Raw genomic sequence first — 17,753 nt, 5'->3', positions numbered from 1 at the left:
TCGGTGGTGGAGTTTGTGGAGGTACGTATGGTGGTAGTGTTTTAGGCGGCAATGTTGGTGGCGTTCTATTCGCCGGACTTGGTGGTGGTGTTTGAGGTGGCGGTGGCGGTGGTGTTCTTTGCGCCGGTCTTACACCTGTTGGCGTCTTCGTTATTGGTGGCGGTGTTCTCGGTGGCAGATATTGTTGAGGTACGTATGGTGGTGGTGTTTTGGACGGAGGTGATGGTGTTCTTGGTGTCGGTGTTCTCGGTGGCAGATACGGTGGCGGTGTTCTCGATGGGGTTGGTGGGGGTACGTATGGTGGTGTTATTTTATACGTCGGTGTTGGTGGGGTTCTAGGCACCGTGTGTGGAAGTGTCGGGGTGTGTGGAGGTGTTTTAGGCGGTGGTGTTTGCGGAGGTGGTGTTCTTGGTGGAACAGTTCGCGGGGGAGGTGTTTGCGGAGGCGGTGTTCTTGGTGGAAAAGTTGGTGGGGGAGGTATGTATGGTGGTGGTGTTCTCGGTGGCTGTGTTTGTGGGGGGATGTATGGTGGTGGTGTTTGCGGAGGCGGTGTTCTTGGTGGAAAAGTTCGTGGGGGAGGTGTGTATGGTGGTGGTGTTCTTGGTGGCAGTGTTTGTGGGGGCACATATGGTGGTGGAGTTTTAGGCGGTGGTGTTTGCGGAGGCGGTGTTCTTGGTGGAAAAGTTCGTGGAGGAGGTGTGTATGGTGGCAGCGTTCGTGGCGGTGGAGTTTGTGGGGGAGGTGTGTATGGTGGCAGCGTTCTGGGTGGTGGAGTTTGTGGGGGAGGTGTATATGGTGGCAACGTTCTCGGTGGTGGAGTTTGTGGAGGTACGTATGGTGGTAGCGTTCTTGGCGGTGGAGTTTGTGGGGGAGGTGTGTATGGTGGTAGCGTTCTTGGTGGTGGAGTTTGTGGGGGAGGTGTGTATGGTGGCAGCGTTCTGGGTGGTGGAGTTTGTGGGGGAGGTGTGTATGGTGGCAACGTTCTCGGTGGTGGAGTTTGTGGAGGTACGTATGGTGGTAGTGTTTTAGGCGGCAGTGTTGGTGGCGTTCTAATCGCCGGACTTGGTGGTGGTGTTTGAGGTGGCGGTGGCGGTGTTCTCGGTGGTGGAAAAGGTTTCGGTGTCAATGTAAATATTTTTTCTGGAGTTGTATAATCGTATCCCGTTGACAGCCGAGTGGATGGCGTTTGGAATGGAGTCTTCGGGGTAGTGTATACATATCCATCTGTTCCTGGCGTGGGTGGTATCTTTGGCGGTGACGGTGGCGTTGGTCTCAATGTCACTATGTTTGTCCGTGACCCTCTGTTGACGTAATCATAGTTTACAACGTAATGTAAATGTGATCTTGTATTCAATAAGAATTTATTATTTATTATTACTTAAATGTTGTTTGGTGATAAATAAAACTTTTTTAAAGGCAAATTTATTCAAGCTGGTAATATTATAGAGGCATTAATTTAAGTGTCTTAATTACTTACTCAGAAGGTAAAGTAAAAGGCTTAGATGGTGGCTCATAGTTGTAACCCTGGAACTGTGGGCTGTTTTCTATCGCACGTTTGCTTCTCTCACGGTTTGCATCTGCGTAACATGTGGAGAGCACGGCCACCAGTACAGCCGCCCACAGCAGCTTCCACTGCAAATAGTTTTTGTTAAATTTTCACAATTCCAAATAATATATAAACTAACTTGATTATGGTTGTATATGTATACTATATTAGATTAACGGTAATTATTATTACAAATATTTTTTGCGTTAAACTAGATAATTATTGCGTTAAGGATTACCAATTAAAAGAGTAAATAAAAGTTATTTTATTTACTCTTTCTCGCAATAATTAATCGAACGTTCATGCATGCAATCCTAATAGTTGGAGATCATCTCCGTGGGATAATCTCACGCTTTGCCCACGGTGTTCTTACATAATGCATCTTGATCACGACCACGAGGCGCTTTGTATTATGACGATGTTGATCGTGAAAGGTTCGCGAGTGTAGAATACGGTATATTGTCTTTTCATTGATTAACGTTCGACAATGCAAACAATACCACTTACTGCAACTATGTTAAATACTTCCCGTTAATATAAACTTTTTTATGTGGCGGAGCACACGCTTTATTTTCAGCAATTAAGTTTTACTGATTATAAAGTCTTCTTAATATATGTAAATTTTATATATTTAATATTAGATTTATTATCTGGTTATACGATGTTAAATGCTTATAGTGTGCTACTTTAATTACTTAATTTTTATTTTTTGTAGAGAATATATAACATATATTTTATATTTAAATATAAAGTTTTAATATTAAAATAAAGATTTCTGCCTATACTAGTACACTGTATTTGTTTCTTCAATATGTTTGGATAATCTCGCACCTGCAAGTAGATGCATTGCGGTCTTGTTAGCAGATTCAAAGGTGCCCGTTTTATTTCATCTGGCATTTCCGACTTGCAAATTAAATCGCCGTAACGTCTGTGCGACAGCAACTATGTTCGATGAATGATGATTTTGTTTCGAAGAAGTGCGTCTGGTGACCTTTATAATTTATACGGAAGGATGGCAGCGCGTGCGCCATGAGGAAATATAGTCTTTCCCGATTTGTATTTGGTAGTGTGTGAAAGGTTTCTATTGTAGAAGTGTTGGGGTCGGTCAAAGATACGATACAGATTATAAGATCGCGGCAAAAGTACTGTATATCCCAAAATCAGCAATATGTAAAGTTTCTAAATTAACAAATAATCAAGAAATATAAACGACCTAGGCTGGCAAATCTCTTTATTTAATAAATTATGACGTTTCGGCCAGTAATACTAGCCCTTTTCAAGTATGACTTACGCTAATCCTATCGATTGTTGCAGCAAAAGATCTACAAACGTACATAATAGCAGTTAATAACAATAAATTAAAGATTAGAAAAAGAAAGGAACTTAGATTAATTAACTTACAGGAAACAAGTCGTAGTACCTACATATAAATCCATCGGAATAATAAAAAGATCCAGTACAACACTCTGCGCACCAACACACAAATGCCTGGTCAAATATAAAGTCAAAGGGAAACTGCCAAGATTAAGTCGAGTGGGAACGGTAGTTGCGGTCAACGTATCGTCAAAACATAAATCTCGTCCGGGTATTTTATTTAATTAGAATTATTTATAGAATATATATAGAATATATATAGAAATAATTAGAAAATAAAGAGATTTGCCAGCCTAGGTCGTTTATATTTCTTGATTATTTGTCTTTTGTCACTGGCGACTTACCATTTCCAATAATTTATAATTCCTAAATTAAAATAAAATGTGTATCTTTTCCATCGGTAACATTAATTCTCAAAACACTACAATTGAAGTAAAATAAACGTTTTGCATATATTTGAATATTTTTATTATAAGGAAGATGAGTTTAAATTAATATTCTGGTTCATGGAAACCCTTTAAATGTTGAAATTAAAGTTTAAATATTTTAACAATAACAAATTAAAATAAGTATAGCGAAGTTTAAATTTAACATTGACTTTCATCGGTTGTCCCTTTCTGATTGCTGTGCAATTAGAATTTTTCTAATAGAGAATCCAATGATATCGATGATACTCTGTGGCATCAGCTAAGTCAATGGATTACGATCCGTTAACTCGTCACTATATCTGTTCTACCTTTCGCCTTTCCTATATTTACTTTGGACAGGTTCCTCTCCTAATGTGTTATTGCAGGACCCCTACAACAGTTCTCTCTTGCCTGGGGCTATATAATAATCGCAAAAACTTAACAGTCATGTCAGATGATTCGATAACAACTTGTGATCTCTGACAGATTTTTATTGCTTATGCAAAACTATTGTTAAAAGTTTCAAGCACTATTGAACCAAGTATTTAACAAATAAAATGCATAAGGCTCTGACGTGAAATCATAAATACAAAGTAATAAAGGATATAAGAGCCAAGACAGGTTAGTGTCTTGGCTCTTACATTCTTTATTGCCAAGTATTTAAATTAGGAGATTGATTTTTGGTTAAACTGAAAGAAAGAGAGAGATTCCTTATAGATTATTATATTATACTTAAAACAATCTTTTACATACCTAGCTCTTAGAAGTTCGTCTACAATTAATGAAATTTGTCTCATATATATTTGAAGTTTGAATTTATTATGTTTATATTCTCATTTTCAATTCCGCATTCAATTACTTACTTGCTCTAAAATGACCAACCATGAACTCGTATTATGACAAAGACTTCAAGGTATTCATTGAGTTTCCAATCCAGGAAACATTCATGCCATTATTATGTACATAAAAATTATGTGTAGAAAGTGTTCGGTAATAACGATACTAGTTTTATTGAGGACGGCGTAAGTTCGCTCAAGTCTCTCGGAAAATTACGCAGGTTGCAGTTATGTAAATGTAAAGGGACTCGCGCACAACATTCTTGCAACTGCGAAACGATATATTATTTCATGAAAGAGACGAGTTCGTGATTTGCACGGTGTAGACCGTTCCTATGCCGAGCCCCAAAAGTTGTCTTTGATGGAATTTATGACAGAATTTATTTGCAAACCACTTACCGGTGACATGAGCAATCGTCCTATTCTTGCAACTGTAGGATGCTCAAAAGATTTCAAGAAAGAGGAGGTTATGCTTTCTCAAGAGTCTCGAGAGATCATTTAAATTTAAAATGCAACGCAATAGGACGTAAAAGAGTAATTTCGAAACTTTATTGTCCGAGTACACGCGCGAGTTTTTTTTATCGCAAATGACTATCTCACCGCGCGCGATAAGTAGGGCAATTATTAGAGCATAATAACTATGCGGACACCCGGCAGTGTGCTATCCTATTTATTCAACTCTGTGCGAAGGTCCGTGCCGATTAAGTAAACAATCGATCACTCTCACAAAGTATCCTTAGACACTTCATTTACATTTGGAGAAAGCGAGACTTCGCGAGATGCTGCCCGATAAGCGACATGGACCTCGATGGCCTTTTTCGCATTGGGTCGACGCGTGGCTCGTGTAAGGTGCAAAATGTCTTGCGCAACGCAATCGAGCGTTGAAATTTCTAATCACGCGACTGTCGCTAATGGACATACGGAAGAGAGTCGATCAAATTGAGAAGCAATCGCCGAAGGTATAGAATTTATTGTGCAGACCTTTCTGAAAAAATTGCGTAGATAATGAAGGGGCCCTCAAGAAAGCGTTGCAGACGTCCAAAAAGTTGATTTTATTATAATAATTAAAAACAGCAAAATGTGTAATTATAAAAACTTTCTACATAATTGTGGATCAAAAATTTCAATTAATTTAATAACCACTTAATAAGAGACATATTAATATATGTAAATCAAAGGTGATTTGAAGCTTGAAAACTCTTCACTTTAATGAAATCTTATCGGAAAAAAAGTATTATCTTACCGCATGAAATAAATATAAAAATATTAATTAATAATGTATGTATTCAGTTTTCACGAACAAAAGTATGAATAGTATTTTCGAATGCTTGTACCGGATTTATGCAAATCATGCAACCTTTCCTGTTAAATAAATGTCAAGGTTTAAAAAGTTGTAAATAGCTAAAGAAGTAGCATTGGAATATTGTCGAATCAATATTCTGAATGATGTTTACGCGAGGAATGTATGGCAATAAAAAGTCCCGATAATGGTCTGACCGATAGTCACATGTTTTGTAACAGCGAATTATCGAATCAATTCCATTAACGTAATCGCGTTACTCATTGATTGAATATTAATTGTGAAAAACATGCGGTGAAGAGACTTAACAAAGTTAACGGTCGTCTTCTCGTGATTACGTGGCCATTTGTAACAGACGAGAGAAGCTGCATCATTAGTATTCGTCTGCTGCGGCATGCATTACCAAAGCAGGCAACGTAAAAAATATGCAGCTTATGATAAAGAGTTCTGAAAAAATTAATGTGCTATTTTATAATCGTTTGTGCAGAAAGTAAACAAAACGTAAGCAAGATCAAATATGTATGTATTCAATTCATATATATATAAATGTATACTTCACGCAACACAGATATGTATTCGAAGCATCGCTCGGAGGTTCGTGGAGAACTTTCTTTCGCAAGATGCGATTCTTCGCGCAACCTTGACAGAAAAAAAGCAGGTGCTATAATTCACAAGCGACATCCAGACTGCGAATCGCAACTTGGCCAGTGGACGTTAACCGCGGAGAAAGCAATTTGTCGAGTTCGGCTTAACGCAGCAGACCGCTCTTAGCAAAACAGGCTTAATCAGCGATAGATGCGTGTACGTTCAAAGGATGAGCGTGCACTGCCGGGTCAACCTTATAAGGTGCAAATATAGTTTCTTGCATAATTCGTACGAGTCGCGAGCGAGTTACGTCTTACTAGCCAGATACGATTAAAGCCTTCGGGAGAGGTGCTTTCCAATTATCTCGCTCGACGATGATAAATGCTCGCATCGATTAACATCTTCACTGATTGTGTCACATTTCAAAGTAAAAATCACGCTGAATATTATGTTATGCACAGCAGAAATTACAAACAGAAGGAACATTTAATTAAAAGAATATTATACGCTACGTGAATTATCAAATTTTTTAATCCTAAGTTTAGTCCTGATTTTCAAATTTAGAAAACATATGAAGATCGTTGCCATTTTTATTCACTGGTCTAATTTAACTTTACAAATCTCCAAAGGATTTCATTAATTAACCTTTCTCAAAAACTGCTTTTCTTCTAATTAGGATAACACTTCATTAATTCGTCTACAATTTTTCATATACTTATACAACAATGTAAAAATATAAAAAATAAGTAAAGATATTGCATTAGCCAATACAAGCGTTATTATTAATCATTTGTTCTTTAATAGCTATTAAATATTAATTACAACGCATCACGGTTCATCTATGAAAAATATAAAAACTTCTTATTACATCGTCATTACCGATGTTTTATCGCACTTGCGACTCGTAATTACTTTCTGCATACGGTGTCACGTCTCTGTCGTCGAAGAACAACGCGGTTCGGAAAGACTGGCGAGCTATTGTCGAATGCCGACAAAAGTCCTGGCCGTGTAGTACGGTGTTTTCACTGCTTAACATGACAGAGCCGTTTCTTTCCAAGCTACATCGGTACGTGCGAACGGAAAACTCGTGCCTTTGCTTTTCAACCCCATGACATTTTCACGTACGTTCAACTGATCGCGTGTTACATAGTAAGAAACTTGCAGTAACTCATCCGTTCGCCGCAGACGAATCGTAAAAAGTACCACTTTCCTCCTCGTATTAGGCGTAACGGTATATAAGCAATTACACTGCTTCATGCTGCGATGGCATTGTAGTAAAAACTTGCAGTTGTAAGTTAAAGACTTGGATTGTGTGCAAAAAGTACAATAAGATCGCTCTGTAAAAATGTAAATTAAATAAAAATTAAATCGACATTAAAAGCACTTGTAAACGCGGTATTAACACTTTGTAGCATTTAGAGGAAAGTATTTTTATTTCTCAAGCGAATTTGCCGAAGCAACGCTGGTAGGCTATCCTACATTTGCTTTAAGTGTTTCTTTTTAATCATGATCTCTAGACGAGAGTAAAAGAATGTAACGAACAGTCGATATTTCGTGAACTGACGTGGGATGCCTTGGCATATATAATTAAAAAGATCCAATCTCGCGTCGCGAGGAATTTCTCGCTGCTGCCAAAAGGCAGAAGTTCGCGCGTTCGCCGATTATGATGGGCCGCATTATAATTGCATTACGCAAGCGGACTGGCGGTTGACCTCGCAAGATCGGTCCTGTCCGGCTCGCAGGAGAAAAACGAGGGAAGAGCACAGGTGGGGGAAGAAAAAGGACAAGCAGGTATTTATCGTTATTACGAAAGGACGTGGGCTCATCTTGAAATTTACTGACCAATTTGGTCCCCGCAGCGACCCGCTATTGTGTAATCAAAATACCACAATAAACGGCACCGCTGGTGTCGACTGGTTACTTGGCTACAGTTCGGCTGATCGACGCGAATACGGGAGATGAGGATGGTGCTCGATAAATGCAACTAAATGTCGGCGTACCGTATTTATGCCAGCGTTACGTCGTTCGAACGGCGTGACTCACGTGAAACGGGTGTCCCACCGCGAAAATCTCTATCTCGTATTCGAGTCTTGTTGACGAATGACTGTTTGATATTGATATATAGCGATCGGGCTGTAATGACGGGTTCTGAGATGCTCCGAATCGCTTTCTACATCGCGTAACGCTGCTTTGCATGTCTTTCGTAACAAAGGTTCATGGACTGTATTTCAAATTGGAATATTATATCACGCGTTAACGCGATTAAATCAATAAAAGTGTAAATTAGAAAATGCTTAGAAATTGATGGTTATTTGCTACGATGTTACAATGACATATCGATGGAAAGCTGTCATCGACTTTCGCCTGGCATTTTCGGTCATCCTTTTACCATGTGGTTGAACTTTAAAAGGACATTTTGTGAACAATAAAAAAATTATGCGTGAAAATAAGGTGGCACCGAAAGAATTAATTTAAAACGAATGCAATTCAACCACAGATAAAATTTCACAGTCTTGAAAAATGTTCTTGGGCAATGCAAGTATCTGAAATACCGAGTCTTAAAATATGTAATTACGAAACCGTCAATAATATCTGCATATGCAAATTCTTATATTATAAACACTTGAACACAAATATTATACATTTTTATATTATAATTTCAAAATAACCTTAATCCTTAGATGTAAAAACTTTTTCAAAATGTTTAGAATATTATATTCTTACCAAGAATTATATGAGTATCGAGAATTTTTATTGCGTAACTTATGACTTAAACTTATAAATTTAGAAACGTATAAATTTTTAAAAAATCGCAATAGCCTTGAAGAAGACGTAGGCTCTTCAATGGCACCTTTTAAAACACTTTCAATTTAATTAATTCCAATGATTCTCACTTAATGGGCGTAGATATCAATTAGTTTCTTTTGACAACAGCGGAATGAAGACAGATCGAATATCTTGTTCGATCGATAGACGACCAGAAGACCTCCGAAGAGACTTGCGAAATGTATTTGGATGAACGCACACATTTTTGCTGAGTGAATAATATAATACTATAGAAGTACGTTTATTTTTGGGAGGTCGCAACCAAAACGGCCGAGTGACATCAAGAGTTCTCTCGTCTTTGTGGCCAGCTATCGACATAATGCCGGCATTTCTATGTTAACACGTTACTTAACGCTGTCGAGATACGATGTGGCGACGAGCCATAAATATGACTGTCGTATTAATTTCGAAATTATCACGATCCATCGGAGTCCCAAGGATTTAATTAATTTGTATTGACGATTATAAATCGTCAATTAGTTATCTAAAACGACCGCTCTCGCAATCTATACAAACTTGTATTTGCTCAACAATTATCAGTAACACTATCGATATGAAAAATGCAAAGATGCACAAATTTACTTCTTGATTTAATTATATAATAAATAATTTCTATTAAATTACACTGTTTACAAATCTTGTAATAGTGCACTTTTCTTTATACTAGGGTGATTGACTTTTAAGGAAATTATTCCCGAAATAGCTCAAAATAATTTTTACTTCACAAGAAACAAATGCAAGATCAAAAGAGATCAATTTTAAGGATAGTAAAAGCAACTGTAAATTTTACACAAAATTATGAAAATATCATTCAATACCCGTTACTATACTTATTCTTTGCATTATTCGTAACACATGCCAGCTCTGATGGTTCAGAAATTGAATAGTCATTCCGTGATGGCAATTGAACGGAGTAACACGCGAAGATACCGAATTGAAACCCTTCGACACGATTCTCGGTCGTAGCGAATCAACACGACGATTCATCATTCTGTCGACGGGCGATAATCTGGGGATTTAGAAAAAAAAATCTTCCCGTGGTGGAAGATCAGTTTGCGTAACACGCCAAGCACATGCTTCGGCAGTAATTACGACATTTTTGCGGATCGCTAACGATGCGCAGTCATTGACATTCAACCCGAATGGATGCTAGGCAACGGGTAGATCAGTGAAAGTTACTATTGCGTTGCAAGAGCAATTAGTACCATAATCAATTAATCGTGTAGATTATAACTTGAAATATATATTTTATAAATAAAACAACGTTATTTATTCCGTATGATTTTTTAATTGTGTACAATGAATTAACTTAATTTCTTTAAATTATTTATAATAATTATCAAAACGTATTTCTGCGTAATTGTAATTTTAATAAATTGCCTTTTAACACGTTCTTAAATTAATTTTTCTACATTTAATTAATATTCTGAAAAATTGAAAGATATATTTATTTAATTATAAAAGGTTACGTGGCTGTTTACGTAGCTATTATAGTATTACATTAATTGAAAAGTATCAATATATTTCTCATAATGCAAAAATCTTTCACGTGAAACTCGCGTGGTTTTGTATAAGTTAACGAATGAATATGCGTTTCCATTATGTCATGTATTAAATGCTGATGAGTGTCCCGTTAAAGTGTGACGTTCTTGTACCGCATTGAACTGTGCCAATGACGTAAAGATCGTCACTACATATCTACGTCTCATTCATAATTTCTGTATGCAAATATCACAAATATAATTGTAGAATTACTTTGTCACCGAATCGATTACATCGATTTTTATGACTACATAAAAATTTATCTACAAGCTTAACGACAACACAAATTAATTATATGTTATGCAAGTTCTAATCGTACGCCGATCTTTAACCCTCGGTTGACTTGAGCAAGAATTTCAATTATGCATCGTGTTGGTGCAAAACTATTGCACGACAATTTCTCTAACCCTACTACTCGCGTCGATAGTTGCTCGTTAACGTCCAGGCTATATGTAATCGAGAGACTGTACCGCATTTGATTAGCTAACGAGGGAGTGTCACAGAAAAGATGTTACGCATGTTATTGTAAATGTAAGTAATAGAAATTTATCAACATCACATATGTACATGAAGTTGTGGAATTTAAAACTGTAATGTTAATGACAAGAATTTTTCGAAGAGTTAATTAAAGTACTCCGTAACGAAAATCTCAATTAAAATGGATTTTTAATTAAATTAATTAATTAAATTATGATAAAGTAGTGTATAAACAATAAGCACGCGATGTTGGAGTTCTGTGTTGCGTTCTAAAGCACAGAAATGAATGAGAAAAGTGAGGACAAATGAAAGCGATTAAGATCGCCGAAAGACTACTGCCGATCTACGTATCTTTTGTATTCAGTTCGCTTAATTTGCATAGGGTGTGCTGGGCAGTGAACTGATGAGAGGTCTTGTATAGGTCTTGTAACTGTGCCTTATTTGATGCCGAACAGAAGACACGGTTGTATTACGCCATGAGATCCTCGAGACCTCTAATGGCACGCGAACCGAGCAGTTTGTTGGCGTGTAACTTTTTACGCGCAGAGAACTGCGCGATTGACCTTTACCGGACGAAAATCTACTTCGTTACGTGATCGTTCCCATTTTAATCCACGCATTAAGCAAGAATTAGGCATTTTTAACTCGATCGACTAAATTTTGAAGAAATGTGCAGGTAGATATTACATAAATTGCTAATACTGGTACATTATCTTTCGGTCTCCCTCTGTGATCTCGTATCTACGCTATCGGTGCAGGATCGCTATAAAATTAATTCACCAGCTAACTAATTCACCAGCTCGTGACTAATATATCTTACAGGAAAAAAGATTAATAACAGCGTCTTCTACTTCAGAATGCTTTTAGAAGTCACGAAGACGGAGAATATGATAGTCTAAAATCATTTTTACAGAAACAAATGTGAACAAGTTAACGGATTAGTCAGTGAATGGTATTCTACAGAAATTTTATGCATTAAAATCATTTTACGTGAAGAGAATATAAGCTTCACATTTAATAAAATTTAATCTTCTAAATAAAAAAACTTGCTAGTCGAATGTGTTAATTTCTAAATTCCTGCAGTTAAAATCACAGTTTAAAATATTCTCGAGATCGAAACATCTTCTGCAATGTAATATATTAACATATTGACTAATTTTTTATGAGTAAATTATTTATTTAATCCGCAACATAATATAAATTATAAATAGATTAAATTAATGGTCAGATTTCAAATTACAGAGAAACGAAGAAACAATATTTCGGGGTTTAACTTTAACACTTTGATGACTTGATATAAATCTTTCTTCTTTTCTAAATTCTCAGAAATTATTTCAATCTATTTCCTTAGATAATTTTCAGTCTGGCTACTGCATTCTTTTCTCACTTGTACACAATGACTTCAAACTTTTAGCTTATATCTGAAGTTATAGCTTATATGTTTTCTGACAAAAAGGTATTTTTTATAGCACTAAAAGAATACATATTCTTTTACCATATTGTCTTGCAAGACCGATTTTAGGTTGAGGAACAGTAATAACCCTTGACATTTGCAACCGCTGGCTGTCTCGCTATTAATTCCTGCGAGAAGATTGGGTTTATGTGTAAATACCAAACGACAGGCTCACCGACGAAAACGCCACTTTACAGAAAGGAAAGTGCGCATGGCGGGCGTTAATACTCGGAAGAGTCGAAAATCCAAGGCGCGACCGGGTGTTCTCGCCATTGTCACGAAAATGCATGCGGAATAAATTATCGCCGTTGCATTCGCCGAGCTCGATACTTTCTACCATGAATTCTTTACGTTATTGCACCATGACCAAATTGGAACTTTAAAGCTAAAATATATGCAAAATATATCTCATAAAAAAACTTACATAACGACACACCGGACTCGGTAGTATCTTAAAACTTTCTTAAAGAATTTTTCTCTATGAAAATCGAAAGAGTTTGATATAAAATACATTTAATATTAATATTAAATATTAAATAATAATTGAGCTGAGAATTTTATACAAAAAATGCCAAATAAAAGGTGATTTTGTTCACCAAGCGAAAATCGAGAATATCACTTTGCATAAGTTACACTTGTTATACGTTTACGACTACGTTTTCTTTTTTTACAAATGTCGATTTCTATCACTTTTTAAAATTTGACTAGGAGATTATCATCACTTCTGCTTTTTACATGTTCTGTTTCCACCTCTGTCACGGGATGTAACATTATTGCGACGTGCACGAGAAGAGGATTCCTAAGAACTTCAGGACATTGGCGTGAAAGATCGATGAATGGTGAAGGGTGTATCGTGTAAAGTTCAATTTCTCGATCTCGGTTCTCGAATAGCAGCTATTTTCCACCAGTTTCGTTCACTTGTATCTCACTTCTCAAGAACACTCGCCGACGGTAAAGGGACTGGCGCAACCCCCTTCGCGCGCTGAGCACACCACCCACCCCTGTTCGCGCCCATTTTTTCTCACGTCACTTTGCGTCCACGATTCGTGATGCACTGCTACTTACCATGGTTATAACGCTGCGCTGATCACCGATGAAGATGACCAAAATAAACGAACACTTCAAAACGAACACATACCTCACTCGGGAGAGCGCGAGCGTCCCGGGAGGTGACTTCTTCGTTCGCGGACGACCAAGAGCATTTATAGGATTTACCTGATTGACTGGTGGGGAGGACAGAATGTTCGGTCCATGACGATTATTGCGAAGCGCGAGACGTCCGCGGGAGGATGCTGTAATTCTTCTACTTCCATGCACGTACGCGGGTGGGGGTTGGACTGGAAAGGTAGAGGGAGAGAAAGAGCCGGAGAAGTACAGAGGGGAAGAAAGAGAGAGAGAAAGTGAGAGTGAGCATCTCGTGAGAAGGACGGAGCCATATTCCGCGATATTCCAAAGGTCCGACCGAACGGACGATGGATGCTGAATGGCGATAGCCGAAGGACTCTGTATTCGTCCCTGATCTCAGAGCGAGCCGGCAGACGTTCGGAGATGATGGTTTTCGAGAGACTCAAGGACATTCGCGCAATCAAAAAAGAGGAATGCTGATATCGCGTCCGTGTCAGCTACTGGGGCATATGCATTTCTCGTGGACATAAAATAAAAAAGAACACATGGATTCGGTAGTAAGACAAACGATGTTTCTCTGAAACAAACCTCGCGGTGTCCTTAATCTCGTGGCACAAGCCACAAGCCAAATAAGTGCGTATGTTAAAAAGTGTATGCAAGTTTCGTGTTTATAATTGAGTTTAAATTGAGTTAAAAATTTAATTGATTGTCATAACACAACATTGCACTTATCAGTTATCTTTTTATGTAGATTAGCTTCATTGAGGCCTGGTTTCACAAACATCGCTCGTTTCACTAACATTCTTTTTTCTTTCAAAAGAAACAAGAGGCGAAGAATGAATTAAACTAATTGTAAGATCAAAGTTAAGCGACGTTGGTGAAATCGGACCTACAAGACCAATGGAATTTGTTGCCCAGAACGTTATTTAGAGTTTAATATAAAACGTACGCTTGTCGCTATTAAATTAATAGAGAAATAAATTAAGCTTTATCAAACGTCATTGAACTGTATAATCTATTACAGCATTGCCACGCCTTTCCTGCATTCTTTTGTACGAGAAGACACCGCACTATGATCCACCAAGAGTGACGTACGTATATATTTAAATATCAACGGGACCAGGTTTTGTTTTATATTTTTACTTTGCTACATAATTAAGCAACAAAAAGTTATAATCAATAATTATTATGTTAACGCGACGATAAAGTTCACGGTTTTGTTATGCAACTGCTTTCTTCGTACGTTTTTAAGCTTTAAGGATAAAGTGGCGATAAATATCGTGTGGATAAGCGACTGAATAACCTGGGAAGGCTTGTAACAGTCTTTGCCATCGTAAATGTCTACCGTGCGTCTGTCGAAGGCGCCTCTATCGATTTCGTCGATATAACGTAACGCAGGAAGCCCGGCACACACGATCGAATTTAATTGCCGTCGTAAAGCGAGGGTGACGAGCGCTTTGCGCAAATTTCACGGACCGTATTTACAACTTGTGGATTTTGGTATTGTCGACATTTGAATACTGCGCAAGAGTATTATAAACTGCGCGTGATGTAAGACTAATCGATTTACAACTGCCGGCACGACGAAAGCTGTTGGCAGAATTTTGATGTTCACCCGCTAATTTCTCTCATCGTAAAGGCATTAAGACCGTAACTGCTTCTAGTCGTGGACTAAAAGTTATTTGATGCATTAGCTTAGATTCTTTTGCTTCCATTTTTTTCCATTTTTATTGTATATCTCTTTTTCAGATCCTGCAATAACATAAAATCGTATAAATAAGATAAAGTTGTTACCATAAAAACTTTTACGTAAAACATATTTCATCTGCAGTCATTAATGTAATTTCTTCAATTAATTTTAGTTGATCTCGCGTGTTAAGTCACAAGTGGCGTGCATTTGAATGCAAGACGCGCATTTCACACGACGGCGACTTTTCACTTATGCGGGGAAAAAAGTGGCGAAAAAAGCCGACAGATTTTCATTGCGCAAAGAGGAGGCATTAATTTTTCTTCTTGAGTCATGTAAACTCGTCAACGGGCTCGAGACGCTTAGACACAATGATGCTCGAACGATCGTCAACAGGTCATAGCAAACATTACGCGAACTTGCATTGAGCGTGGCGATGCACCAGCTATCGCGGAGTCCAATAAGAACTTAGTGCCAGTGGCGCAAGTACTTAGAATAAGCGCCTAAGTTATTTACTAACGGGAATAGTATTCGTCTAGAGAAATCTTCAGTCTGTGCACTCTTCTCGTTTGTTTCAAGGTGGCAGTCAATTGCGGCGTCTGAAAATTATAAATGATTCAGCATATAATTTTTGAGAAGACGAATCAATTCGAAATATATATATATTTTTTTAGAATGTGTACTCTTGGACCCTTTTACTTTATACATTTGAGATTAACTTCGATTGCAATAACATTTTACTAGATACCAATTCCTTTTCATTGCTTGCATATAATTATCAAATTATTTTAAATTAATTATTTCTTATCTCTAACTTATGCACGTATGTACAAAGCGACAATTAAGAGTTAACAAAAGTCTCAAAGATTTAGTTTCCACGGAATGCTACATTACATAAAGATGCAATCATCTTGGCGACAGAGACGGAATGTCTTCCAACTATCGATTTATTTCTTCTCTGTCGTTATAATATTTGCAACGTCCGGACGAGTCGACACGTTAAAAAACAGAAATACATATCACCGTCGTCAGATTTATTACTGGAATATTCATCCCGCAAAAAAAGTATATCTCCAAATGCAAAAGACTTTTGACTTTTGAAAGGTTTTCCCAGACTCTATGTTAAGTAAAAGCTGCTTGTTGCGCAACTGTTAAGCGTAATTAAAAAAATAGAATATTACGAAATTCTGTTTTTCTCTTCTTATTTCATATTATTTTCTAAAACTATTTCAAACTATAAATACTTTCTACATTTTTCCTCGTTCGTAGCAATCGTCTTTATATCTTTATCACTATTATTCAAAAGGTTAATTTTATTGCACTTGAAATAGAAATCACCTCAGATACGAATAAGCGATTGTAAAGCCTAATGAATTTTTAATGCAGACGGGCTAAATACGATCGCGAATAAAAAGGATTGCATCCTCCACTCGTCGCGTGAGAAATTTCTCCGATTGCAAGTTAACTCGCCACGCGCGATGATTTCAGAGGCGTGGGTGCCGATCGCGCGTGAGAAAAAGATTTCCACCTGTAAATTTTCCCCGAATCGTAACTGTGAGAGAAATCGTTAATTATAATTAAATAAATAAATAAATTTGTATGCTGAAAATACAAAACGTATTTTGATATTTTCATCTAGATTTCGAAGATCGCAATTTTCTCGTCCGTTCTCACTGCATTCGACGTCTTAGTATGTAATCACACAAAGGTCAAAATCATGTTCGGCACGACCTCAGATCGCCGCTGCTGACCCTCATTAGGACTAATTGAAATGTTCTTCCTGATTGACGCTCTTACATCCGCACTTTTGTATGCCTCTCGATCTGACCGCGAACTGCAAATAAGTCCCTCGACGCGACGTTGTAATTGTCCATGAATGAAGTTCGCTTCTCGTGAAGCTAACCTTTCGCTTAGTATTTAGTTCTTGAATGAAGGGGCTCGACCACAGAAAAGGTCGTGATCGCTGCCCGCGCGACCTTCGCTTGTCTCACCGTTTCTGCCAGATAAGCCGTTAAAGGGATACTCTCGACAGAATAGGAAAATCGGTTTCTAAACGACGAAACAGCTGTATATTAAAAAGAAAATTATTTCGTCAAAAATTAAAGCACTTTCGCAAATTTATTACAGTTTCCAATTAAGTTTGATCGGTATTTAGGCAATGCGGTTCCTTTTTGCAATTAAGGTGCGTTTCTTTCGTCATCGAATGCATTAATGATTTGTGATAAAACTTGACTTAACGCCGTAAATGTTACATTACCACCAGTCACTTTTGTTCAGCTTCGAAACTCGAATTCATTAACATTGATTATGACAAAGTTGCGATTATCTTATCGGTTTATCAACAAGGATGTAAATAGTCTTTGTTTCGTGGTACGAAACGCTATGTACGAATTGGTCATACGAGAGTGAAAATTTCGACACACTTGAGAGTTTGCGTATACGTGATGCTAACAGCAGAGCTTGGTATCTTGCCTTTTCCTTCAAAGACACAGATAGAAGAGAAATTTTCAATGGATTCAGTGAAGAGATACAGATACAAGTTACATTCCTTGAAGATTTAGATATAGATACACACAAAATGCAATTATTTTTTCG

The 17,753-nt window shown here is 37.4% G+C and overlaps 1 protein-coding gene across 1 annotated transcript in view; it reads right to left on the bottom strand.

Moving 5' to 3' along the window:
* LOC105568706 (proline-rich extensin-like protein EPR1) overlaps positions 1-13,490 on the bottom strand; it is a 16,553-nt gene extending 3,063 nt beyond the window's left edge. Inside the window, exons 1-3 of the mRNA XM_012024574.1 lie at positions 13,412-13,490; positions 1,478-1,632; positions 48-1,301 (exon numbers count right to left, since the gene is read on the bottom strand). Coding sequence (XP_011879964.1) covers positions 48-1,301; positions 1,478-1,632; positions 13,412-13,414 — 1,412 coding nt within the window. The 5' untranslated portion in view covers positions 13,415-13,490. The remainder of the gene's footprint in view (positions 1-47; positions 1,302-1,477; positions 1,633-13,411) is intronic.
* Positions 13,491-17,753: the final 4,263 nt, after the last annotated feature.

This window comes from Vollenhovia emeryi, unplaced genomic scaffold (genome assembly GCF_000949405.1).
Source record: "Vollenhovia emeryi isolate VEMERY1.0 unplaced genomic scaffold, V.emery_V1.0 DF939128.1, whole genome shotgun sequence".
In the NCBI taxonomy this organism is placed as follows: domain Eukaryota; kingdom Metazoa; phylum Arthropoda; class Insecta; order Hymenoptera; family Formicidae; genus Vollenhovia; species Vollenhovia emeryi.
Note: the sequence above shows the minus strand (reverse complement) of the source record. Positions and strands in the feature narration are given on the sequence as shown.